The sequence below is a fragment of the Equus przewalskii genome, chromosome 21 (genome assembly GCF_037783145.1).
Source record: "Equus przewalskii isolate Varuska chromosome 21, EquPr2, whole genome shotgun sequence".
In the NCBI taxonomy this organism is placed as follows: Eukaryota; Metazoa; Chordata; class Mammalia; order Perissodactyla; family Equidae; genus Equus; species Equus przewalskii.
In genome coordinates, this window is record NC_091851.1 from 32,149,827 (window position 1) to 32,175,695 (window position 25,869).

At 42.6% G+C, this 25,869-nt stretch overlaps 1 protein-coding gene across 17 annotated transcripts in view; it reads right to left on the reverse strand.

Moving 5' to 3' along the window:
* Nucleotides 1-25,869, reverse strand: part of PTPRT (protein tyrosine phosphatase receptor type T) — a 1,018,757-nt gene that overhangs the window by 538,541 nt on the left and 454,347 nt on the right. For all 17 annotated transcript variants that reach the window (XM_070589264.1, XM_070589262.1, XM_070589256.1 and 14 more), the window contains one exon: nt 20,782-21,075. In XM_070589264.1, coding sequence (XP_070445365.1) covers nt 20,782-21,075 — 294 coding nt within the window. The remainder of the gene's footprint in view (nt 1-20,781; nt 21,076-25,869) is intronic.

Consider the following 25,869-nt stretch of genomic DNA (forward strand, 5'->3'; position numbering starts at 1 on the left):
TTGATTAAGAAAGTGTGTTTGGTATGTATCGTCATGAGAGAATAGAGTCAACGCCTTTACAGAAAGGAAGATGTCCCTCAGATGAGAGGGATGACACTGCTGTGACAACAGAAAAATATTAATCTGGATCAAACAGGAATTACTGAATATGTCCAAACCTCATTGCTTGCCAAAGTCAGATGTTGCAAATATGGGCATACTATCAATTGATGTCTAACACCAGAATCGATTAACATGTATTCATTTACTATGTGCCAACAAGTGTGCTAGGCACTTTCACAAATGTTATCCATGTAGTCCTGGTTCCAAGCTGATGAGGAAGGCATATTTTATTCTCATTTCACAGATGAGAAAGTTGAGGTTCAGAGAAATTAGGTATCAGTCATTAATGCATTCCAAAGGCCAGTCTGGAATCCACTTGCTGTGACTGCGAGTCCAGAGAGCTTTCTCTGCTCCAGTGAGCAGTCTCCTTTTCCAGGATATTACTGAGGACGTTCAGGCGGGGTGATATTGCAGACCGGCACAGACCAGAGGCTTCCTCCAGGGTTCAGAGCTGCTCATTAGCTCATTAGTGGACAAGAGACTGCCCTCTCTGAGCTTCTTCCTCATCTTTCAAAAGGGCATGATATTACCTCTCCAACTGCTATTAATGTTTAATTAGAGAATTAGGTAAAATGCCTGCCATATATTTTGTTTCTATTCTATTCTAGTGACAAAAATGGCCCATGAAACATTCATTATGAAATCAAGATACTTGGAGAAACTCCTTCATGGGAATTATCTGCTCTGAATTCCCATGGCTGTTTGCATGGTTAGACCACTTCGCCCCTCATTAATCCAACAGACCGTCCTCGAGCACTTGCTCAGTGCTGGGCTGTGCTGGGCACTAGGGGCCCAGAGCTTTGAAGACACTGTAGTCCCTGCCCTTGAGGCATCTGCTGAGGGGCAGTGCACTGAACAGGTGCAGTCATTGATTCCAGGCCTGTGTCCGGTGGTGGCCACTCTGGCTCACAGGATTGTTCTTGCTGTGCCCCGACCTTCCACTGGGGCTGATCTCCTGCTTCCTTCTTGGAATATCAGCCTCCCCCTCCACTCATGATTCCAACAGCCTCTAGGAACTACACTTGATGCTCTCAACACCTATCCTATCCACCACATCCCTTTCTTCTCTGCCATGGAGGCCACAGAGGACTTTGACGCCCATGGAGCCTCTGACAGTGGGCAAAGTCAAGGATCCAATCTCTTGCCAAGTGTGATGCCCACGTTTGTGTCACCTCCCCCATGTTTGTGTCACATCACTTATTGCAGACTTCCTGAGTAATGTGTCCTTCTGTTAACATGGGGTGCATGTGGTGGAAGGATTTGAAAGGGTGTGGCAACACTCAGGCCTAGCGCTGAGCACCCATAAAAGGCAAATTCCTCCAGAATCCTCTTGCTCCATGATAACTCCCAAGGATCAACCAGCACTCTCTCAATTAATAGCACTGAGAGCCTGCATTGTGTGCAAAGTCCCGTGCTCTGTGCTGGTGACCCAGTGGGTAACAAGGCCAACACATTCTCAGCCTTGGGTGGCTTACGGCATGCTGGGGGCAGCATCATATATCACAGGATTGAGGGAGAAGGAAAAAGAAAATGGCAGGTGGTCCTATAATCAGCAGGCACAAGTGCATGGCTGGAGGCAGCGAAGGAGTGAGGGGCTGGAGGTCAAGCGGAAGGGGAAGCCTGAGCTGTGTATGATCTTCAAAGGCCAGTCTGTTTTTGGAGTTCTTCATCTCACAGTAAGATGCACCTATGTTCTACCTCCAACGTTAAGTGTAATATTTTTTGTCATAAAATTATTTTGAAATATTTAAAAAATAATTTTGCTTTCAATATTATTTGGCTCCCCATAACTTAATAATTTATCATTTCCTATAGTTTCTCCAATTACTTGTTCCTTTAGGAATTCTTGATCTGGAGGAAAGCTAAACTACAGTTTATTGTTAAATGTAATGAAATTTTTGAACAGTAAATTTGACTACATATATATAAAATAGGCATGAAGACAGTTCACAGATACAGAATTAAATACTGATTAGTTTCAATACAGTTTTCCTTACATATTTTTGAGCCCTAAATTGTTTTTCCAAGTCTTCAAACATTCCTACAAGTCCTGATGTCTCCTGGCCACCCTGTCTAATGATGAAAGGGAGGAGGACGGGACAGGGAAGGTTGGGAAAACTCATGAAGGCCTTTGAGTGGCAGGGAGGGTAGGAATGCCACTCTAAGGGCTGGAGGGGACCATGGGAGTGACGCAAACCAAGGAAGAAATAGTGCCAGATTTGCATTAGAATGGGCACCCTGGTTGTCCTGTGGAGGGCGGACGGTGGCAAGGGCTGTAGGCAGGAAGAGGAAGGAAGGCTGGTAGATGGTCCAGCAGAGACGTGATGAGGCCCTTCCCAGCAGAGCACACGTAAGGATGGAGAAGACAAACACGTTACAGGCAGGCAGAGAGGGACTTATGGAGGGTATCTCTGAAAGCTCTAGTGGAACAACGAAGCACACTGGCCACAAGTGAGAACGTTCCACATCAACACCCAGAGCTGCTCTCCCCACTGAGATACGCCCCCTGAGGGTATGAAGCTATTCACACCAGAGAGTTTCTTTGCAGACAGGGTAGGGGCAAGCAAAAGAGTGTGTCTTTACAGACTGCACTCAGTCCAACACACCGAGCTCTCCAGAATCGCCGTCTTTTCCTGGGAACAGGCCATCTTCTCCTAGGAACCCATTATGTTCTGAGGACCTGAACGAACCTTTACAAATATCTTCTAAACTCAAGCCTCACAACAGCCCAAGGAGATGGATACTGTTATTCCGAATTTATAGATGAGGAAATGAAGGTCCAGAGAAGTTTAATAATTTGCCCAAGGTCACACAGCTGCTCAGTAATGAGATAAGAGTTTGAATTTGGAGAGTCAGACTCTTCTCACAATAGTTGCATCCAAAAGGCCACTAACATCAGGGCAAGAATATCACTGCTATTGGCATTGAAGGGAGATTTAGAGACAACATCTTACTGTACCAATATTCTACACACAAATTCATTTATGCATTTAGTCACCATGAGACTATTGCCTCAGCATGACAATCTAATGAATCTAATAACGTTATTTCGTATTTGATCCTAGCGGCAATGGGGTCTATAGATGCCCCTCCCACCCTGAGAGGGTCCATTGAAATGGACCAAAAATAGAATGATATAGAAGTAGCAAAACGAAATTACATTAAAAAATACAATATAGTCTACTGGAAAAGAAAAGAAAGTCATAATCTGCCTTAGAAATTTACCAGGTCTATGAGACTCAGTAAGACAAAATTAGCAATGGGTGTGAAATCAAATGTGAAACTTCAATGAATTGTGGCAGCAAAGAATCCTCAGGTCATGTACGTGGCTGGGAGAGTAAAACTGGAGAAGGGGCAGATGTAAGCGATAACTGGGAAGAAGGCGCAGTCTTACGGCTGATTGCATGTGACAGTAGGGGTGGGAGAGGGAAGGATCCCAAACAACTCCAGTTTTCTGAACTGGGTAGGCAGGCTGCTGTTTATCAAATAGAGGCAGGCCATTTTCAGTGTCCAACCTGTAGGGTTGAGCTGGGCACAAGACAGGTAGAAAAAACAGTTAGGTGTGTAGATCTGGGCCTCAGAAGAGAGATGGGAATGTGTCTATATCTTGTAAGCCATGGGAACAGGTAAGACATCTAGGGAGTACAATGTATAATGAAGAGAGAATTGGGCAGAGGACACAACCCTAAGAAACACCAACAGGTAGAGAAATCAGAGATGAGAAACAGTTGGCATAAGATGTTAGAAGCAAGTCCTCAATGTATGTGAGCTGATAGAGTTTTCATCGAAAGTCAGAGCTGGCAATGCAGCCCTCAGGGAGGTCAAGGGGGAATTCCCCTCCACTGGTCCAGGTAAGATGGGATTTTCCTTGGAAATGGAGACATGGCCATGCCTTAAGAGGATGAAATGCCAAGGCAAGACAGGCATGCCCTAAGAAAAAAGAGGAATGGCCATGGGAGGGAAAATGTCAGATGCTAAAAATTCAGAGCCTGTGTAAGGCAAGCCTAAAGAAAGATAAGAACCTGCAAATATTTGACATGTGTTAATGCCAACAAGGGAGAGAATTGATTCTGCTCCCAACAGGGGGCTGTGACTTGTAAATAATGATAAGAAATAAAACCCATTGATTATCAGCTCCAAACACCAAACCACTTGTTTGCAGATTTATTGTCTCAGGGAAATGGAGAACAACAAAAAGAGAATGCAGACTCGTAATAGCTAAAGATGAGCGTGTCCAAATAAACAAAGCTGCTCCTCCGCTGTTGAGGGCAGGGTGTAAATTGATCCAGTTTTTGAAGAACTGTCTCAAAGTCTTGAAAATGCTGCTGACCCAGCAGTGACACTTCCAGGAATTTATTCTGGGAAAAATATTAGATATGTGCACATAGATTTGTGTCTATAAGGATACTGATTACAATTTTTGAAAAATTAGAAAAGACCTAAATGTCCAGAAATGGAAGTTGGGATAAAATCAATGGTACATCCATATAAGAGCACATTAGGACTTTACTTAAAACAACATTTCCACTTTCTCACCCCGTTTCACCTATCTTATGCTGTTCTGGCTTCTGCCTGTGTGTAGCCAGCAATAGCTGATCATGCTAAGTCATCAGTGACCACCATGTTGCCAGATCCAAGGGGACCTTTATAAGGCACATCTTACTTCACTTTCAGACTTGACAACTTTCCTTATCCTCAGTTTTGCTGTTGCCTTGAAGGCACCGCATTTTCCTCCTGCCTCTGTAGCTATTTCTTCAGCCTCCTTTGCAGGGTCTGCCTCTGCAATGCAATCTCATGGTGGTGGCATTCCTCAGGGTTCCCTTCTCTTGTCGCCACACTCTCTATCTAGGTTGATCACCTTTATTACCATGGCTTTGTGGGGAAAAATCTGTGTTTCCACAGAAAACAATGCATTGTCTACTGCACAAGCTTCCTTGTTATCTGATTCTGATCCTCTGTGAGCTATTTCACAACTCTGCAAGTTGTAGATAACTGACAGTGATGCAGAATAATTTTTGTCTGTAGACATGCAAATGGTTCTGTCTGAGGAAGGGTCAATATTTCCCTCTGCCAAAGAAAGGAAAGCCAGTTTTGACTCTATTAGCATATTCATGTTGATATTCCTGACCTATAAACAACCCTGATTATTGGATTTTCCTCTGTACTGGTTGACACCTCACCAGTTTCCTCATAAATGAATTAAATAAAATCATGTTAATTTTTACATCTGTATGAGAGTCATGAATTTACCTCTTTTTGAAAATTATCTTTTAACAGTTTTAAGTGACATCTAGAGCAAAAGAACCCAATGTATGTCTCCACCGCTGACCACCCCCTCCTCACTAATTTGTATATATGTATAATTGGTTCTCATTATCTGCATTTACATTTATATGTGGTTACATTCATAATGTCACACTGAATTAGCAAATACTGAACCATTGCTCTGAGGGGAAATATGGAGTTAGGTTCCTGGGAGCCTCTGATAAAACATTTTTGTCAGTTAGTCAGTATATAACCTTGTTTATGTGTGGTTTTGCTTAAAGACTCCTTATTTAATATATACTGTTAATTCATTAACATTGAACTCACAGCCCACAGCACCATAACTCACACCTGAACAAAGCTTACCTAATACACGCATTTTCTCCATAGAGCACATCACAGTCTTCTTGCTTTTAAGAACACCAGGCAGCATTCAGCACTATGCTTGGGGCCCATTTTAAACAGTGAAATCACCAACAAAAATCACAAAAATGGGAAAAACATGGCACTAAATAGACAGCAAAAAGGATGTTCGTTTACAGGAGGAGAGCTGAAACAAGAAGCCAGAGTGTCACCTTGTTCAACCTCAGCTGGGAACATGTGCATTAGGCAACTCAAAATTTTCACCACTCTGCTCTTGTCTGCAAAAGACGGTGAAAGCACCATGAGTATTGATTTTGGTGTTACAATTAAATTTTAGCGAGCAGGTGACTTTGCAAACACAGAATCCGCAAATAATAAGGATGGACTGTATTTCTGTATTACATTAAATATAATGCATGTCTCCCCCATGAGACTTTGGGGTCTGTAAAAGTCAAGATCATTTCTATTTCATTCGTTGTGCTACATACTTAATACCAAGTTCCATACCTGGTGCATAGTTCTTCAATATGTATTTGTATTTATTGAAGTACGAAAACATATATAAGTACATGTGAAAATATTCATTGTATGTTGCAAAATAAAGCAATCAGTTACAGAACAGCATGTATATGTTGGCTCAATTTTGTGCAAGAAGATGTACACGTCTGCATTACAAAATTAAATGAAACAAACAAAAACACACGAGAAGACTTATACCAAAATTTGAAGTAATTTCTCCAAGTAGTGAGGTTTATGGGTGATTGTTCCTATTTATTTTTGTAGTGTTTTTTGCCCTGTATCTTCCAAAATAAAAATAATAAAAACATATTTCTTCCATCATCCCTACAAAATGCTTTAAAATGTGAATAGCTGCCTGAACTTTCTCACCAGGTACAGAAGTCTGAAGAGCTCCAGGCACCAGAGTCTCTCTAACTTGAAAGCAAATGCCTTGGTCAGCATCTCCAGCCTGGTCCTATGACAGAGCTCATAGCTCATCCCCATAGGGCCAGCACTCACCTAGGCAGTATCTTTCATCTAACGTCTTTGAAAATATGTGGCCAGAATTAAGTGTCATGTTCTTGGGATATTTTGTGTGGCATATTACAGGCACCCCCACTCACTCTGAATCCTAACCTCCCCATAATACAGAATATTGTTACTTTGATAGCAACACCTAACTGAGGATACACACGCATCCATGCTTCCAACCTCTGGCTATGTCAGCCAGACCACAGGTGAAATGCACTGGGCTCTGTTCTCAGGGAGTTTAGAGCGTAGTACAGCTCAAGACAGTGGGGTTGCGCTGAACTGCCTGCCACAGGCCTTTAGATGTCTAAGCTGCACGGCTCTGATCAAATGGTTTGGGGTGGGAGCAGCAGTCAAGTGCACACACCACTGTAAAAGGCAATTAAGGGTCACATTATTGACTTCTCGGGGATATTCCTCTGGGCTCAGTTTTATTGTGTTTAGTTCACATACTGTCCTATATAAAACAGTCTGGGCCAACTTTAAATGGATTTGATGCTTAACCTCCAAACAAAAAAAAGCATATTTAATTAATCAGAACTCCTGCCTCCTGGGCCCCATCCCCCCCACCTTTCCCCCAAGCCATCTTGTTAATCCAAGATTCACAGCACATAGAAACCTTCTACAGTGGCTGGAGGGCAGGAATTGGAAGAACTTGGGGTCAGAGGTTATTTCACAGCTTTCCAGAGATTTGAGATTTAGGGAAGGTCACTTAACTCCTAAGAGATTCAGTGTCCCCCACTGTAAAATGGGGGTGATCAACAAGTCAGTCTCAGAGTCATGGTGAGGGTCAACAGAGACAATGTTTATAAAAGGCTCTAGAAAGACAGCACTCTAAAGGATTTGCAAATGTAGGTGGTGCTGGCCACCTGGATGGGGCTGGAGCTGTCCTCCCAAAATAAGTTTCCATAACTGTGGTCTGGGTGTCTGCCCTGCCATTATGTCAGGCCAGGGGATTCACAACAAGGGCCCTCCCTCACTTTGACAGGCTTACTTTTGCAAAGCCTCTTTGGGTCAGGCTCCCAGCTTACTTCCCTTCTCTCTCCATAAAGAATTCCCACCTTCCCTCTCCTCATTGCTTAGGGCACTGTAAGCTTATTCCACCAATGGTGCTGGGATAGTAGGTTACATAGTTGTAAACCAGTTGAAAGATCACCATAGACCAAAGGCTAACATAAACCTTACACTGATTAATGAATTAAACATAAAACATGAAACTACTGCAAACTCGGTAACAGTTGTTATTGCTGAGTGATGCTGTGTTGGGTCATTCAAATTTTTGTCAGTGTATTTTTCTGATTTTCCAAATCTTCTGCAGTGCACACATATCTTCACAACATTCATGCATTGAACACCTATTCATTGAGTGTCTTTTTTGTGCCATGCTAGATTCCAGCACTAGCGAGAAGAACAGGTGAGGGCACGTCCTTGGGGAGTGCCTAGTCTAACGGAAGGGGCATGCAATAAACAGACAGACAAATCATTAGATGAGTACAAACTGGCATAAGTTCTATGAACAGAGTTATAAATGGTTAGAAAGGGGAGTGGGAAGGAGAATAATTTAGACCAGGGTGTCAAGCAAGTTCTCTCTGTGAAGTAATGTGTAAAGGAGGATGATGAGTTAGCTGGGGAAGAGTGTGAGTGAGGAGAGAGTTCCAGAGAGAGACAAGAGCTTGGACAAAGGTCTTAAGGCAGGAAAGGGCTTGGCCATGGTGTTTTCGAGGAACAAAACAAAGACTAGAGTGGCGGTTGGCACATGCGAGCGAGGCGGAGGAAAATGTAGAAGCAGAGATTGTAGATAGACAAGAATTAAAATAGAATTAAAATACCACTTCATGCTTATGAAATTGGCAGAAAAATTCTTTTTAAATGATAGTACACAATTCTGTCAAGGTTACACTGAAAGTGCTCATATCATTATAAAATAGCGTAATTATTTCATTGAAAGCAATCTGTGAAATGTAGCAAAAGCCATAAGGATGTCTCTACCTTTTAATACCTCACTCTTTGAAATTTAGTTTAAGAAAATAATCCAAGCAGAAGGCTACAGATAGGAGGATGGTGACATTTTAGCAACACCCAAATATCCAACAATACAGGAATCGTTTAGCAAATTACGGTGATTAGACTCCATGGGACAGTATGAAGCCATTAAAACAATGTTGACAACTTCTTCAGAACCTGCAAAATATTTACTTTATGGTGTTGAGTGCCAGGTGGGGACTACAAACGGCACATGGGGCATAATTACATAATAAGAATGGGATCAGTAATTGAAAGAGAATAGGCACTGGCAAAAAAATTAATTGGTACATGGGATCTATTTTCTACTTTCAAAAATTTGTTTTGGTGTCGATACTACTTTATTCTTTTCAAGTACGAATGTGAAGAGGTCAAAGAAGGATGAACGGCAGCAGCCACCGCAATGCCTGTAGCAGCTGCGTCTGTTTGCAGCCCTGGGTGCAACTGGGAAACGGTTGGTTGGAAGAGTTATATGCTTCTAAGCATTTAAGACATCCCCAGCTACGGAAATCTGTATAGCAATGGTGGATACCCATCCACACCCTGCTGGGTCCCCAAAGACTCCCAGACTCCCACTCTCAGCCCCTGCCACAGCTCCCCTTAAGAATATCAGAATGGCTGTGGGTCCAGCCAATGGGGAGTGTGATCTAGAAACCACAACGGACACTCTGATTTCCCTCTTTTCTGGATTGCACAGTCAATTCCACTCTGCATCACGCCAGGTCTGTGATCACGTCTCCACATAACTCTCCCCTTCTCCTCAGTGTAGCGGCATCTCTACATTCCAGAATGCCAGTGATGGGCAAGGCACCCTGAGATCCTCTGGCTTTGACATAATTTTGGCTGAGGGCACACCTCAAGCTCTTGAAATTGTGAGTCCTCCCAGATGCCTTTGGGAGCGAGGCAAGTGCTAACATTTGCCCCTTGGAACCACTACAGTGAAGACCATGGGGTTAACTATGAGGAGGGTATGGATAGGGAGAGAGGAAGAGAATCTCTAGGGTGCTAAATTGCCAAAAGCTCCCATTTACTGAGCCACCTACTAAGTTCTGGGCATTGTGCCAGGCACTCACAGTTATATCTTATATCTCCAGGTGCGTTAAGAGCAGGGACTAGACTCCGTGAGCTCTAACCTCAGCCACTTCTTCAGCTTTGTGGAACAAATTATTTAACCTTTCTAAGCCTTGGTAGTGATGGTACTAATGGTACGTACCTTCCTCGTGGGGTACAAGCCTCTTCAGAGCATTATTAAGCCATCATTAATATTAATGACCCTTATTTCTACCCACTGAGGTAAGTAGTATTATCATTTAACAGATGGGGAAACTGGTTCAGAGAGGTTAAGAAAATTGCCCAAAGCCATCCAGCATTCCAATGACCGAAGCTGGATTCCAACTCCAATGGGACTGTAGGCAAAACCCTCATTTGACTGTCCCTTGCTCTATTTGAACACAGCATAAAACTTGACTTGCATCCCAGGGCTCAACAAATGCACAACTGTTCCTGTACCTTCCAGGAATGTCAATGATTCACTAACTATGATAAAAATAACCTCTTACATTATACAGAATGCTTTACAATCTGTAACAATCTTTCACATTCACATTTGACTCTAAAGGGAAACCAACTTCTAAATTGTATAAATTTTACACAACACAGCAAAACAAAGAGAAAATACAGTGACCAATAACCTCATTTTATACACACACACACACATAAATATATACCATATATATGGTATGTGTGTCTATGCACGTGCATGAGATTAAAACACATTTTTTTTTAAACGGAGAGCTTTCCCATTAAAGAAGGACTTTGATCTCAGCATTAACAGCCCTCCCTACAACCCCTTAGCGTTCACCTTGATGCAAAAGGTGTGCAAAGGGAGGCCTGGACCTGAACCTGGAAATTGATCTGGGGAAAGTTGAAATGCTCTGCAAATGAGACGACTTGGCATCACCTGTGGTTAATCTGGGAGGAAGAGGAGAGGAAAAGGTGAAAAACCTCTGCCCACTGAAAGGACCTGAAATTCTGCAGGATTTCCAGTTGTTTGCTGACTAGCGTGCGATGCAATCCCTCGCCTGCATCGCACCAAACTTCTAGAGAAATCCTGCTGCTGCAGGAAACATCCTTGTGTTTGTGCAGATTGGGAGAGTGGTGGAGAGGGGCCAGTTCCACGTTTGGTCCAGTTAGGACAGCCAAGAGAAACAGTGATGTTCTAGAACTCAGGGCAGGCAGTGAACAGGGACCACATGTGCTCCCCTGGAAATCTCTACACATCCTGGGGGCAGGATCGGACCATGTTCAGGATCTGAAATGGGGGATTCTGGTCAATACTTTATAGCTGTAACCAGTAAAATGGCACCAGCTGATATATGGGCTGCATATTTATATTTCAAAAAGTAGGACAGTAATTACTTACGTGGTTCTGTGAGGTGATTTTTTTTCTCTTATCATAGCATGAACATTGACCAATGCCATTAGATATTCTATGAAAACCTGGTTTGTAATACTAGCATAGAATTCTACTGTGTGCATGCACAAAAATTTACGTAACTATGCATCTGTTCCTGGGGCATTTAGGGGATTTCCAGGTTTTTGCCCTTATAAGTAATGCAGTGACGACCTCTATGTATACAATTCTTTTTAAGCAGCTCCGATTATTTTGTCAGAGAAAAAATTAGCAAGTTGTCCTCTAAATATGCTGTGCCAGTTGACCCACCTGCAGGAATGCCTGTGAGAGCCTGCTTCATTGCTCCTCGCAATGCTGGTTACTACCAGCTAAAATTAGACATACTGTGGTCATCTTATAGGTTAAAAGTGCATTCATTTGATCATCTGAGCATTGGGCATTTTAAATTTGTTTTTCACCATTCATATTTTGTTTGGCAATTATCTGTTTAGACCTTTTAGCTTTTTGTTCTATCTACATGATGACATTTTTATTGACTTATTAGAGCTCATTATGTGTAAGGAGATTATCCCTTTTTTTCTAAACTTTGTCACATGTTTTCCCACACTCAGTTTACCCATCTGCTTTTTGAATTCTGTTAATATAGTATAGAAGGTTTTCCTTCTCTTTCTTCTTCCCTTTTCATGTAGTAAAATTTTTAAACCGTGACTCAATGGTATATTTATTTGCTCATTTAATGAACTGAAAGTCCCTCCTAATACAAGAACAATATTTTGTTTATTTTATTCTGGTTCTTGCTTTTTTCTGCTTTTAATTTAAGTTCTTAATCGATCGAGAATTTATTTAGCGTGTCGTGATATATATGAAATGCATTCTATTTTTTCCAAATTATTAACCAATGACAAATACACTATTTGTTAACCAATTCTCCATTCATATAAACTTTAAAAGCCAGGTTCACTACATACTACCTTATTTGCTGGGCTTTAATTATTATAGCTATAATAAATGATATTTCACAGTGAAATCTACCCCCCAACCACTTTTTCAAAGTATTCTTCATTACTGTCTCTTGTATGTTCTTTCAGATCAATTTTGAAATCACTTTGTCAAGTTCCAAAAAAAATCCCATTAGAGTTTTGATTGCAATTGTATTAAACCCATAAATTAATTTAGGGAGAATTGATATCTTTGCAATATTAAATTTGCTAATCCAACAACATGATATATCTCTCCATTTATTCAGGTCTTGTTTTATCATCCTCAATAAAGTTTTGAAGGTGTCTGTGTTTTCATATAGTTTCTGCACATTTCTTGGTTTACTCCTAAGTATTTGTATTTTAATTGCATTTGAGAATAGAATACATTTTACTTTATTTTTATAATGGTTATTACTGGCATATGGCTATTGATTTTTGTTATTTGCTTTGTGTCTGACCATAATACTGAAATCTCTTAGCAGTTCTAATAGCTTTTGGTTTTTTTTTTTTTTTTTTTTGGTTTAGTTTATTCTCTTAGGCTTTGAGGCTATAAGAACATTTTCTGCTAGAAATAAGAAATTGCCTTTCCATTCCTGGCTTACTAAGAATTTCGATCAGTAATGAAGACTGAAATTTTTCAAATTACTTTTTGGCCTCTCCGGGGAAAATCAGATGGTTTTTACCCTTTGACCTCGTGATATGAGGTATTATACCAATAGTTTTTCTACTATTCAACATTTTTCATCAGTACATTTCTGGAACAAACCCAACTTGGTCATGGTGCCTTATGCTTTCATAATGATGCTGGATTCCGAGGGTCATATAAGAATGAGCTCAAGCTTTGTAGCAATGTTGTTAAAGGTTCAGTTCCCAGCTGGGCCATTTGGGCAGGTATGTGGCCTTGGGTAAGTCACTTACCTTCCAGATGGTCAGTGGAGGAAACTATACCCACTCTACCAGGCTGCTTTAAGAATTACACGTAAAATACTCAAAACAAGCTCAGCACTATGGGGCTTCCATATCATAGACACTCAAATTGGGAAACCACTGTTTTCATTACTAAAATCATCCATTTCTTCCATCATCCTTTCAGGTGGCTCTGGGTCTCTAAGGAGCCTGGGGTGGCAGAAAAATCTAAACGTAACAGGATGTTTAATAGGGCTTTTCTTGTTACTTTGGAATTTTACCTAAGGCTACAAAACCAAGAAGAGTGAGCAGCAAGTACTGACACATCCTACACAGAACAGCTAAGGCACTTCCAGATGTCCCTTCCTGAGATGGCGAAGAGGTGCCCAACTGGACTCCCACTCTTCGCTCCAACACCACACTCGGCCCATGCCGTATAAGGAGACTGTGCGGGTTGGGAGGAGAGAGTCTCTGAGGTTGTAAATTGTAGGTGTAAGGAGAGAAGGCTTTATCTTTTTCCTCCTCTTCTCTAAGCCAACTTGGGGGTGGGAGACTCTAAGGTAAGCACTTGTAGATATTGTGTGTGTGGTGGGAGGGAGGAGAGAGGGTCTGCAAGGAGAGGAGATGGACGTCTCACTGCCGGCAGATGCCTGCTCATCTGTAGACACTTGGCTCCTGCAGCAGCTCCTGAACCGAGTGGTGAGAGCAGGCTTGTCTCCTTCATCACCCTCTCATCTCTCCTCCATGGTCTTCCATCCAAGGGGCAAAATCAAGCACAGAAGCAGCAGAGAAAGTGAGGGAGGAAGGAGCAGTGAACGAACAGCCAGTACTCCTTCTCCAAGTCATTTTGAGGAAGTGGTGGTCATAGGTTGCCCTTCTGTGGCTGCCTTCAATCTGGGCTCAGCTGCACTGCTCTGGCAACAGTGTCCCTTTGAGCGTGGTGTAGCATGCACGGAAGCCCCCTCTTTCTCTAGTTTCTCGCGGTGTCGAATATTTCTCCTCTGATCTCTAGATTTTGCTTTGATTCTGGGTAGGATAATGATTTAACCTCTATTGGCTAATCTCGTTGTGTTTCCCTAAGGTTTATGGATCATCTCACCAGGATTATGCCCGGGTTGGGAGTTTGATGTCTGTGCTCCCACCACCATCCTTCCCAGAAGAAAGTTCCATTTACTTCTAATTCAGAGCCTTAAGAGTTAGGCCAGTTTATGCTACCCTCATTTTATAGATAGTGAAGCTGAGGCTTATAGAAATGAGGAAAAAAAAAAAGCCTCATAAGGCTACTTAAGCATCTTTGTTCTACCTTCTAGACTCTCAGTTCCTCTTTCCCGCTTTCTACCCCTCCACTCTGCTCTAGAACTGCAAGCTAGACTGAAAACACAGAGCCCTCCTGAGGATGCTCCTGCAGAGGTCAGCACTCACCTCCACTCTGATTGCAAGGCCTCATTCTCACTAGCCTTGGCCTCCAAGAAGAGAGAAGGTTCTGGATAACATGTTTTTCTCTCTTACTTGGGATTAGAGACAGAATCATAAAAAGGACAATTCCCATCCTCCCCCCACCCCACCTCCTAACTCCCTTTATCAGGTAGCATTGCAGCCACACATCAAGGACTCCAGAACACCTGCAGAGCCACTTATCTCCCATCTGCCCCGCAGCCACCAGAGCTTCCGCACTAATCCACCGCTGTCTGAGAAAGCAGAGAGTAGCAAATAGAAAAATCCTTTACAACAGGGTCCATCATGCCACAGTGAGGAAAATCAGTTTAGGTTCTGACACCCTATTCCCAGGCCTGAGATTTATTTCTAAATAATGTTAATTAAGGGTTCTCTGTTAGGCATAAAACTTATCTCACTGAATCCTCACAACAAAACGTATGTTGTAATCTCCCACAAATGGAAGAAAAGAAACTGAGACACAGACAGAGGTACTATCATCCAGCTAGCAAGTGCCAGCTTGAAATAAAAACCAGGTTATTTTTGGCTCTGAAGCCCCTATTCTTTCCACAAAATTCTAATGACTACTCTCATTTCATTGAGCCCAGCAAATTTGAATTTCTCTTTTTTATCCCCTTGGAGAAAAGAGAGAGGTAGACACATAGCACTTCAAGTAGAAATCCATAAATATGAAAATAAAATATAATGTGCAATCAACCCTCAGGTAGAGAGAATAGGAAACGAGCCCTCCAAATGAGCAGTGGATGTTGCGTTTCTGGCTGTACAAAGTCACTTTTCACTTGGAGAGCTTGAACTCTGCAAGACCAAGATGAAGTGGGTTCCCAGGCAAGGGGCCTTTGATTTGCAGGAGTGAGCAATCACACAGGATGTCTGATCACTTGGCTGGCTGGAGTGTTGATTTGCGATTCCATAATAATGATGTGAAGATGGCTGCCCAGAGTCTGGCTCAAGCAGGGCTTTGGGGGATGAAGAGAAGAGACTTCTGGAGCATAAGAGAGGCATCTTCAGGGTGCTAAAGACCAGTTTCTGAGATAAAAAGGAATATGTCTCCTGAAAGTAAAACCAAAGTCTATAAACGGGTGTTGTATGGAGGCAGATCTGAGTGACAATCAGAGAGTTTCTTCTGTGTGATGCTGGGAGATAGTTTTATGACATCGACAAGCAGGTGCTCAGGCCACTAAAAGTGGTACCTGCAGAAGAGATGCAGGACTGAATTGGACCAGGGTGGTGTCCGCACCACTCATCATCTCACCAGCCTTCTCCAGTTACTGACCTTGGACCTCATTCTCAAAGCCATTGCCTTTGGTTCTCCTTGTGGACTCCAAATAGTTGATGCTAGCAGCTTGCCTGCTGTCTCTACTCTTTTGAATCTAAAGGATGTTCTCTGTTCCCACATAAGACCCCATCCAAAGTTCTGCAATAACCAGGCTAACACTGGGTAGAGAATAATAGTAACCACCCAGGATCCCCAGCAGTGAAATGGTCTGCCAAGGGAGAGCATGAGTTTCCCAGCAGAGGCAGCACTCAAGGTGTGGCTGGGTGGGCACCAGACATCCCTAATAGGACCCAGCTCCTTTCACGGGATGTCTGCTGTTGGAGATGTGCCAGGGAAACCACATACTGCTCTAGACAAGAAAACATTTGAGAGTCCAGACTACACTGTGATCATCATGTTCTGAGATGGGATATCCCATGGGATGATGAAGAACAACAAAAGAATACGGTCTACCCATCCACATGCCAGTCCAGAGAAGTGGACAAGTAAGACTTCCCATTTTGATATAACAATTCATCATCATAACATCCATAATAACAATAGCAGCAACAAATAATGATGTGTTTCATTATAGGCATCTAAAGAATATTTTGAGCTTTTTAAAGCACTTTGGAGTATATTATTGCATTTACTCCCCAGGCCTGTATTTCAGGAAGAATAGGGAATGATTAAACTGGGCAAAAGGAACAAAATGATGAATGAAAAAAATAAATGAATGGGGCATCTCAAGAGAACAGCATGAAGAAAGAATTAAATTGCTTCCATTTGTACTAAGAAGTCCTTTGATTCTAAAATCCGGGTGCAATCAGGTAGTTCTTACAGAGGAGAAAGAGGTAGTCTGCCTGTCTCTCCTGAGCTCCAGATTTACATTTGTCAACACCCGGTGTGCATCTTCACCTCAAACACAACACATTCAACTTGTACTGGCTCCTTTGACCCTAAACCATCTTTTGTGTTTTCCAACTCAGAAGACAGTTCCGCTGCTCGTCTCCCAGTTGTCCAAACCAAAAGCCTGGACCTGTCATCTCTGGCTGTCTTCTCTCATCCCCACAGTCCAAGATTCCTATCTGATAGTCTGTCCAGGCTCCAGCTTAACTGGCTAAGAGTCTCGCTCTGAACTCCAGACTTCTGGGCTAGTAGGCTGCTCTGTAGCCAAACTCTTGACAGTCTCCGCCCTTAAGGGTGGGACCCTGCTCGCAGTGTCCCAAGGATTTGTCTGGTCAGTGACCCATCAGACCTGCCAGAAGTAGAATACATCCCCACCTGCCCTTGCTGAACTGCTCCCCGTATCTTCCTGAGCTATAGCTTCCTGTAACTTCCTGCTTCCAGCCTCTGCCTACTTCTACCATGCCCTTACTAGGTCAGCCTCTGCTACCAGTGCCTAGCAAAGAGTTTGGCACATGGAAGGCACTCAGTAGATGTTTGATGAAAGGGACTATAGCTGTAGTGCACAGCAGCCATTTATTCTCAGCTGGTCTCTATAGTTACCAGTCTCCCTATCACCCAATCCTACCCTCAGGAGGACACCCATAGAAGAAACTTCATCAACCCATGTGATGGGGAGTTCCTTAGGCCAAGAGACTTAGCTCTAAGCACTTAATTGACTTGTGATCTTGTTCTGATGATTCTGAACCTTAGTTTTCCTCTCTTATACCTCTCAGAACTGCCTCAAGGATCAAGGAATATAATGAGTATACTACCAAAGCATGCTGGTGTGGCATAGTATATCAGTGGTTCTTCAATGTGGGTGTGCATCAGCATCACTCGGAGAGCTCCTTAAAGCAGAGATGCCTGGGCTCCACTCCCAGAATTTCTGAATCATTAGGTCAGGGGATAAGGGCCTGAGAATGTCAATCTCTAACAAGTTCCCAGGGGATGATGATGCTGCTGCTGGTACAGGGACCACACTTGGAGAACCCTTGCTCTAGATTATTCTAAGAGCATTGCTCTTTCCATGCCAACCCTATTTTTCTCCATGAAGTATGCTATTTCAGTACTCAACTTAATATTTTACCCTTTTTGCTGTTCTGTTGGAATCTTAACCCAGCCTGTAAATTCCTCTGGGCAGAAATTATACTTTCCACACTCCACACTCTCTCATTTTCTTTTTTTGTAAAATAATGAGTACATTTCCAGTGTGATTAATCATAGAATAAGAAAAGAGGGGAAAACTCAGACCACCAACCCCGATAAACAGCATCCACAAATGGATATCAGCCCTGGAATCCTCTTTAAAATTAATTATGAGGCAAAGGACATTCTACTATCAGTGGCAATGTGGGAGAGAAGATTATCTTCTTGATGACACATTTTGTAAAATGTGGGTTATTCAAGATTTTAGCCGTAACTTAGTTAAACACTAACATTTTTTGAAATATAAAACCACAAACAGCATTTCAACTCATAATTTTTATAGTCATAGTCAGACAATTGTGTTTTCAACACGTAAAATCCATTACACAGTCGTGGCAACAGTTTGCAATAGACTGTAAATTTTTATTGAGATGATCATCTTGCGATTGAATTTCAAAATGTATTATATGATCATCAGCAAATAAGTCCATGGAGGCTGCTAAAGTACTTTGAATATCATTTATAAAGATCAAAAACCCTGGAAACCCTTAGATTTGCCCTGTGGAAAGAGAAAAGTCTCATCAGCAGGATCAAATCAATTATTTTTATGGATGAATATTGAATTGCAAAGCTGAGATAAGGCATTACCTGGTTTAATAACATATTCTTATGTCCTTTTAAAGTAGTAAGTTTCATAATCAGGTTTCAATGAGGAATTTTAGCAAAGGCCCGTTTTTGAAAATAATCAAGAAAATGGCATCTCTATTCATCATAGTGGTTCAATAACATTCAAAGGAATATTCCCAAGCAATGGAAATTACTCGGTAACCTTGGGTTACGTATGACTGAGATGCACTACTAAGATACTTAAAAATGGTTACAGTCAATTCTGCTATAACACTTGTTTTGACAATGCGAATGTGTTCCAACATGATTGAAGTACCAGGGAACAATTTGAGCATTACACAAACTTCACATTTGCTGTGTGTGATTTTGTACGTAGAAACACTACTGAAGCAGAAAAGTGCACCCAGCTGAACTAAGCCACGTAGGGATACACAAAAGGCACCCACCGCAAACATCTGCCTGCTCCCTCAGGTCACTGTGTGTATTATGAGCCACAACTATCCACACGTGGTGTCACAACTTTCCACCACTTTCAGAAAGCCGTCCTTCACTGCTTCACAGTGGGTTGCAGGCCACAACCTTTCTAACACACACTTCCATAAGTACACTTCAGGTCTTTCCAAGGTAATACACCATAGGTATTGCAGTGTTTATGCATATCTTAGGCATTAACGTGTGCAAAATTGTGCCACCATTTTTAATAGTTTCCTTTCCTGTTTTCATGTGTCACTGATGAAGTATGAGTGTCGGGCCCCAACCCTATTTTTTCCCCAAAACACTGATGGTTTTTATTGCATACTACAGTGCTTTTTAGGGACGCATATGTCTTACTACAGAAGAACTGGCTGTATTTTTGATCCATGGGGGTTGCTGTGCTTATGGTCCTTTTCTCCCCACCCAGAAGCCATCAGTGACTCCTTTGTCCTTGGAAGCCAATGGCTCATGCTGCCACTTCCATGGACCCCCAATGGAACACACCCAGCTCTGTCAACCATGCTGATGGTGCATACCTCTCTCTTTATTTACTCAGCATGGTATGACCAGTGATCAATGGCACCAGTGTCAGAAAATCCTGAATGCAAATACAACTGTGCCACTGACCAATTTTATGACTCTGGATAAAAAGTTTTAAAATATCGAGTCTCTATTCCTTTCTATATATGAGATAAAAGTACTTATATCGAATGGTTACTTAGAGAGGAAAAATGAGATAAATAAATGTGATTTACAAAAACAACAAACACAGAGTTCTTTTAATTTCTTGAGTTGCATTCAGAGCTGGAACATTTCATGGATATAGTCAGAGATACAATCCCAGCCAGTATCCTTAGAAACACCATAGGAGCCGAGAGCCCTCAGGAATATTAGATCCATGGAACTCTCCCGACACAGTCCCAGCCAGAAAGCTCTTAGGCAGCATCCAGGAATTGTCAGAAAAACAGTTGGAGCCAGGAGCGTCCGGGGAACACTGAGCCCAGAGCCCATAGGGATATATTATCCAGAGGACCCCAGGAGGGACAGTCCAACCCAGACTCTTAAGTAGGAGCCAGGAGCTCCCAGGGGACACAGAGTCAGGAGACTCTTAGGGACTAAGGCAGTTCCAGAATCCACTGAGAGACACCTTCAGAGCCAGGAGGCACTCAATACGTAGTTGGTACCAGGAACCCCTCACAGACAGAACTAGAACCAGGAACTCTCAGGGAAATTGTCAAAACTAAGAGCTCATTAGGGTCACAGGCCCAACCCAGGGATCCTCAGGGACAAAGTTAAAGTCAGAAACACCTTAGATATACAACAGGAGCCAGAAGGACTCAGAGATAGTCTAAATGAGGGCTTCAGGGTACACAGGCAGAGCCAGGAGCCCTTAGAGGTACAACCAAACCAGAGCCTGGAGCCCTCAGAAACACAGAACCAAGAGTCCTCAGAGATACTCTCAGCACTAGGAAGCCCCAGACATACAAATGGCATCAGAAGCCCTTGGAGCCAGAGAACCAGCGCCCCACTGGAAACACCATCAGAACCAGGAGCGTCTCCAAGACGCAGTCAGAGGGAAGCGGTTCTTAGGGCCACAGTCAGAGCCAGGAGGTCCCCAGAGATGTCACCAGAACCAGGAGGTCCTCTAAGGCAAGACCAAAATATTGACTATTTTCCTCCACAATGGGACGCACCCTCACATCAAGGAAGTTTAGGGATGACCGTCACAGAAAGCCAAGAGAAGGATCATTCACAGCAACTGCCCGGCCTCGCAAAATAGTCAGGAACGAGGCTCTTACCTGCACACTTGGTCCTGGTGGTGAGCGGAGGCCCTGGCGGTCCCGTGCCTCCCTCCCCTGGTCGTGTGAGTAGCACCCGGATCTCATACTCCACATCAGGGTCCAGATGCCACAGCTTATAGTTGGGAGAGTCAACTATGTGGGTCTCGGCCCAGGTGCCCGTGGTGGTGCGATATTCCACCTCCTTCAGGATGATGGGGCCGTCCCCAATGATGGAGTTGGCATTTGGCTTGATCCACAGGTATGTGGCCCCCACAGCCAGCAGCTCTGGGGGGGCAATTGGTGTCGGAGGCTCTGAAAGATAAACAATGAGAAAGGAGGTCAGACCCAAGTCATGTACAGAGCAGAATTCAAGCATGTGAGGACAAGGGACAAAATTCCAAACAGCCATACGAAATAATCCAAATCCCTTTCTTAACCCCATTCACATGCTACTTTAATTTTCATGTTTTTGTATGTAAATACTGGGATCAGTACTTATTTAGTAACTATATTCAACACCTACCATATATCCTTCATTTAGAGAAAGGAAAGAAAGAAGGCAATGGTGAGGAGATGGTTTTCCAGAACAGAGCAAAGCTGCCACCGTTAATATTCTGCTCTCCATCCTCAAATGAGAACCCGCCTTTACTGAAGTGGAGTTTGGTTCAAAACCCAGGGGAGTCCCAGGTTTACAAACACTTCTTTTACAGGAACACACAGAGTGTTGGTGGAAGTGCTCCCAAATAGTGAAATGAGACCAGGCAGACAAAGGATGATGGCACAGCAAGAATTCAGCTTCTTCCTTAACTCCAGCAGGTTCCTCCTAGCAGGGAGTGTCACTGGCCATAGTTTTTCCAGTGAGGACCAAGAGTTAACAGAAAAGTCATGTTGAGTTATCCTGTATCTGCTGTGTGTTGACACCCCTCTTTGCATTAGGTTCTCTATCTTCAGCTAAATAGACCAGAATTTCAGCAAGCATCAATGGTCGCCTCTCTCTGGCAATCCTTAGCCTACTAGCAAGGCTGCAGAAATCAACATTTATTTTGTAGCTATTTGTCAAGAAATCTCGCATGCATTCTTTTGTATAATTCTTGGGATTTTATCACCTCAATTTTAATAGATTTAACAAAACTGAGAGCCCAAGTGATCAGGTCACCTAACCAAGATCGTGGAGCAGGTGAGGCAGGATGGAATTCACATTTGCGTGCCTTCCCAGGCCAGCTCTCCCCTTGGAAGGCTGTTTGCGTCAGTATCCATTTTCTCAAAATCAAGGTGGATATCTTTTTATTTGTTGCAAAAAATAGCAGTGGAACAACAATAAAGGAAACAAGAAGAAAGAGAAAATATCTCTCCTTCCCTACCACCCAATAGAACAGGCATTTTTATTTCTCCATGTTCCATCCCAATTTCAATTTGCATACTTAATCCTTTTACATGTGGTTAAAGTAACGCAAAGACCAATGCAGATTTGTTTTTCTTCTCTCACTTATTACATCCTAAGGACTTTGTTTATACATTATGCAGATTTTACCATCACTGTCTTTAATAGTCACAGAACAATCCATCAGGTAATCACACTAACTATTCTTCAATTGTGGGGCACAGGAGTTGTTCCAAGTTTTGCTATGGTAAATAAGGTTGCGATGAACATCTTTGTGCAGAAGACTCCTGTCCTTCTTGTCTCACATTTTCTTAGGACCAACTGCCAGGACTGGGACTATTTGTCAAGGGATATGAACAAGTTAATGATTCTTGGAGGTGAACCAGGGAGTGGAGAATGGGAGAGACACTTGGGGGTGGAGTATAACGTTGACGTGTTCAAGGACTTTGGGAGGGCCTCTGGGCTGTTCAGCTGGATAAGGCAGGTCTGAGTTTCAGTTTGGAACTCAGATGAGATCTTTGGGATAGATAAGACTCATTCAGTGTTTTCTTTCTAATTAATTACCTAGCAACAAAGATTCTCTGGAAATAGAATAATTGCTATAAAACAGAGGTGGACAATATATTTTCAGTGTGACTCGAGGCAAATCTTATGGGACAATTTCAGATTGCTTCTATTATAGTCTGCCATTTGGTCAGAGAAGGAAATTAAGCAGATTAGTCAAGCTAGATGCTTTTCTTTACAAAGGCTTGGAGGTTATTACTCAGGGCCTTGTTATCTCAAAGGTGTTTGCAAATTGATTTTTGGATAATTTGTTCCAGGTAGAGAAGTTAAGTTGGCAGGCAGATAATTTCTGAGCTCATCCTTTGTGCATTTTAAATATATAGACCCTTTGATCACCATGATCAACTCTCCAGAGTTCCCATCAGTTTCCAATGAGGCCCCATGGGTGATATTTTGTAGCTCTGTGATGACTCTGCCCAATTCCTTAATCTAATTACTCACAGACCGGCCCTGGACAGAATTAACAGATGCACACTTCAATACTTTGGGGCTTGAGCAAGTGACCACATTAAGCTCTCTTCCATCGAATTTCCACCATGGTTTTTGCTCTCCTATTTCAGGCATTAGCAGTACATTGCTGACCACCAGAAAGAAAATAAAGTATTAATCTTTCCAAATGTTTAGTCTCTTCCTGTATATTTCTGATGGGAAGTTCAAGTATAGTAACAAACATTCACTCGAGTATATGAATGTCTCCATTTCAAATGACTGACTGGTTCACATGTCCATGGGCAGACTAGCCAGTGTGGGGATTTCTCCCTTTGTCCTCTCAAGAATATATCATGAAGTACATCATAGTGTTTCCTGTACCTGGCACCAAGAAGCAATCAGCTTATTGTTTTGCGTTTCTTGTTTGGGCAATCCATTGATTTATAATCCGCATTGTTTAGAAGGCACATGTACTAGTGGTTCAAAGAGTGAGAGTCAGGGATGAGATACAGAATGATCTTTCTTTGGTAGGTACCACCTTTTTAAAAATTGCTCAGAAAGACTGTGTTTATTTGTATCAGTTCTCCTCTCTGAGATGAGCTGTTCAGCCAGACAGTGCAAGAAATCTGTGAAGCCTCTAATCCAATCCCGAGTCATCAGAAGGAAACCGAGGCCCAGGAAGGGCTTACAACCTGTTCAGCTAGAAGGAGGTGAGGGCAGAGAACTCCAGCCCAGGTAGCATTCCTGCTCCTCCCTTTCTCCTCTTGTACTTGAGATGTTTAAGTAATTAACCAGAAAGGTCATTAAAGGAAATCTATAACAGTAGTTTTTAACTTTTGAGGATGCACAGCCCTTACAAAAATCTGGTGAGAAATTTCAGACTCTCTTCCCAGGAAAATGCACATAAGCATATTATCTAGAGTTTTGAATACTATTTCAGGCATCCACAAACCCTTCTGAGGCCCATGCATGAACCTCTGAAGAAACTATGTTGAGAATAAAGGAAATGCACAGAGATTCTGCTGACAGACTACATGCCCATGATAGCTTATACTTCTTTGGCGCCACCCTTTGTTGCAGGGCTACGGTAGGGTTGGGAGCACAATTATGTAAGGGAATGGAACTTGATGTAGGGGTCACAGATCTAGTACTTCCAGGCTCCCAGGTTCCCAAACATTTGGGCGAAAATAAACGTGCTAAGATTTCCATAGGACAAAGACAAGTAAATGTCTAGTTTCCCATGACCATGACCCAGCCAACACATTCACAGATTTAACATTTGGTCTAAAATATTTAAAGGGTAAGGACATGACCCTGAGCATGAAATGTTACATCCTAAGCAGAAATCTTCCACAGAAGCTGTCTTTGTGGCTTGGGTTGCTATAACACAAGACCATAGACCAGGTGGCTTAAAGAACAGACATTTATTTCTCACAGTTCTGGAGGCTGGAAAGTCCAAGATCAAGGTTCCAGCCAATTCAGTTCCTGGTGAGAACTGTCTTCTTGGCTTGCATTCTGATCCCTTCTTGCTATGTCCCCACATCGGTGAGACAGAGAGAGATCTCCGGTTTCTTCCTCTTCTTCTAAGGACATTAATCCCATAATGATCTCATTTAAACCCAATCACCCCAAAGGCCCCACCTCCTAATTCAATCACATTAGGAGGTTAGGACTTCAATATACGAATTTGGGGAGAACACAAACATTCAGGCCATAGCAGAGGCCATGTTTTCAAATCCATTTTTCTTCATGAAGGGCTTTGTCTAACTGTCAGGTTCTTGAGATTAACAATCTAGCAGAGACAAATTCTCTATGAAAGAAACCCCAACTAGTATGTACTCTGTGCTTGTCGTGTACCATACAGAGTGCTGAGTGTGTGGAATTTTGTGGGGTAAGAAATGCAGGCTCTCTGGACTCATGGAATCAGAGGGAAGGCAGTCGGTTAAAGCAGCGATGAATAAAGAGCAATGAGGGTCATGTTGGGGGTGACAAAGGAGGTCGTGAGGCCTACGGAGGGACGTAACCTGGTCTAGAGGTTAGGATAGCTCTTGCAGAGAGAGCTTGAATGTGATCTGTGGGCCAGAAATTCATGTCAAATCTGTGAGCAAAGAGAGAATGTTCTGGGGGTCCTGTAGTTCTTAATTGCTTGGGAAGGTACCACATAGGGCAAACTGGTAAACAGCTAAAACTATGTACTCTGAACACTCATTCACTCACTCATTCTACAGACAATGAGTATCTGCTATGTGTCACACACTGCTCTAGGCACTGAGGATGCAGCAATGAATAAAACAGACACAATCCTAGCCACCAGAAGCTCACATTCTAGTTTTCACTCAAGGACTGAGAGAAAGAGGAGTAAGGAGAGAAAGAAGCTGATGTAGAAGCCAATGAAGAGGAGGAAATTGGAGGACAAGCCAGGCCTAGGTGAGTGCTTATGGATCAACCAAATTCAATGGAATACTACACAGCAAGTAAAAAAGAACAAACTACCGATATACACAACATGGATGAATCTCAAAAGAAAATTCTGTTCTTCAAAAGAAGAAAAAAAAATGCATGATATTCAATTTATAAGAAAACTTCAGGAACAGACAAAATTGGGGGCTGGCCCTGTGGCTGAGTGGTTAAGCTCATGCGCTCCGCTTTGGTGACTGGGGGGTTTCGCTGGTTCAGATCCTGGGCGTGGACATGGTATAGCTCATCAGGCCTCACTGAGGCGGCATCCCACA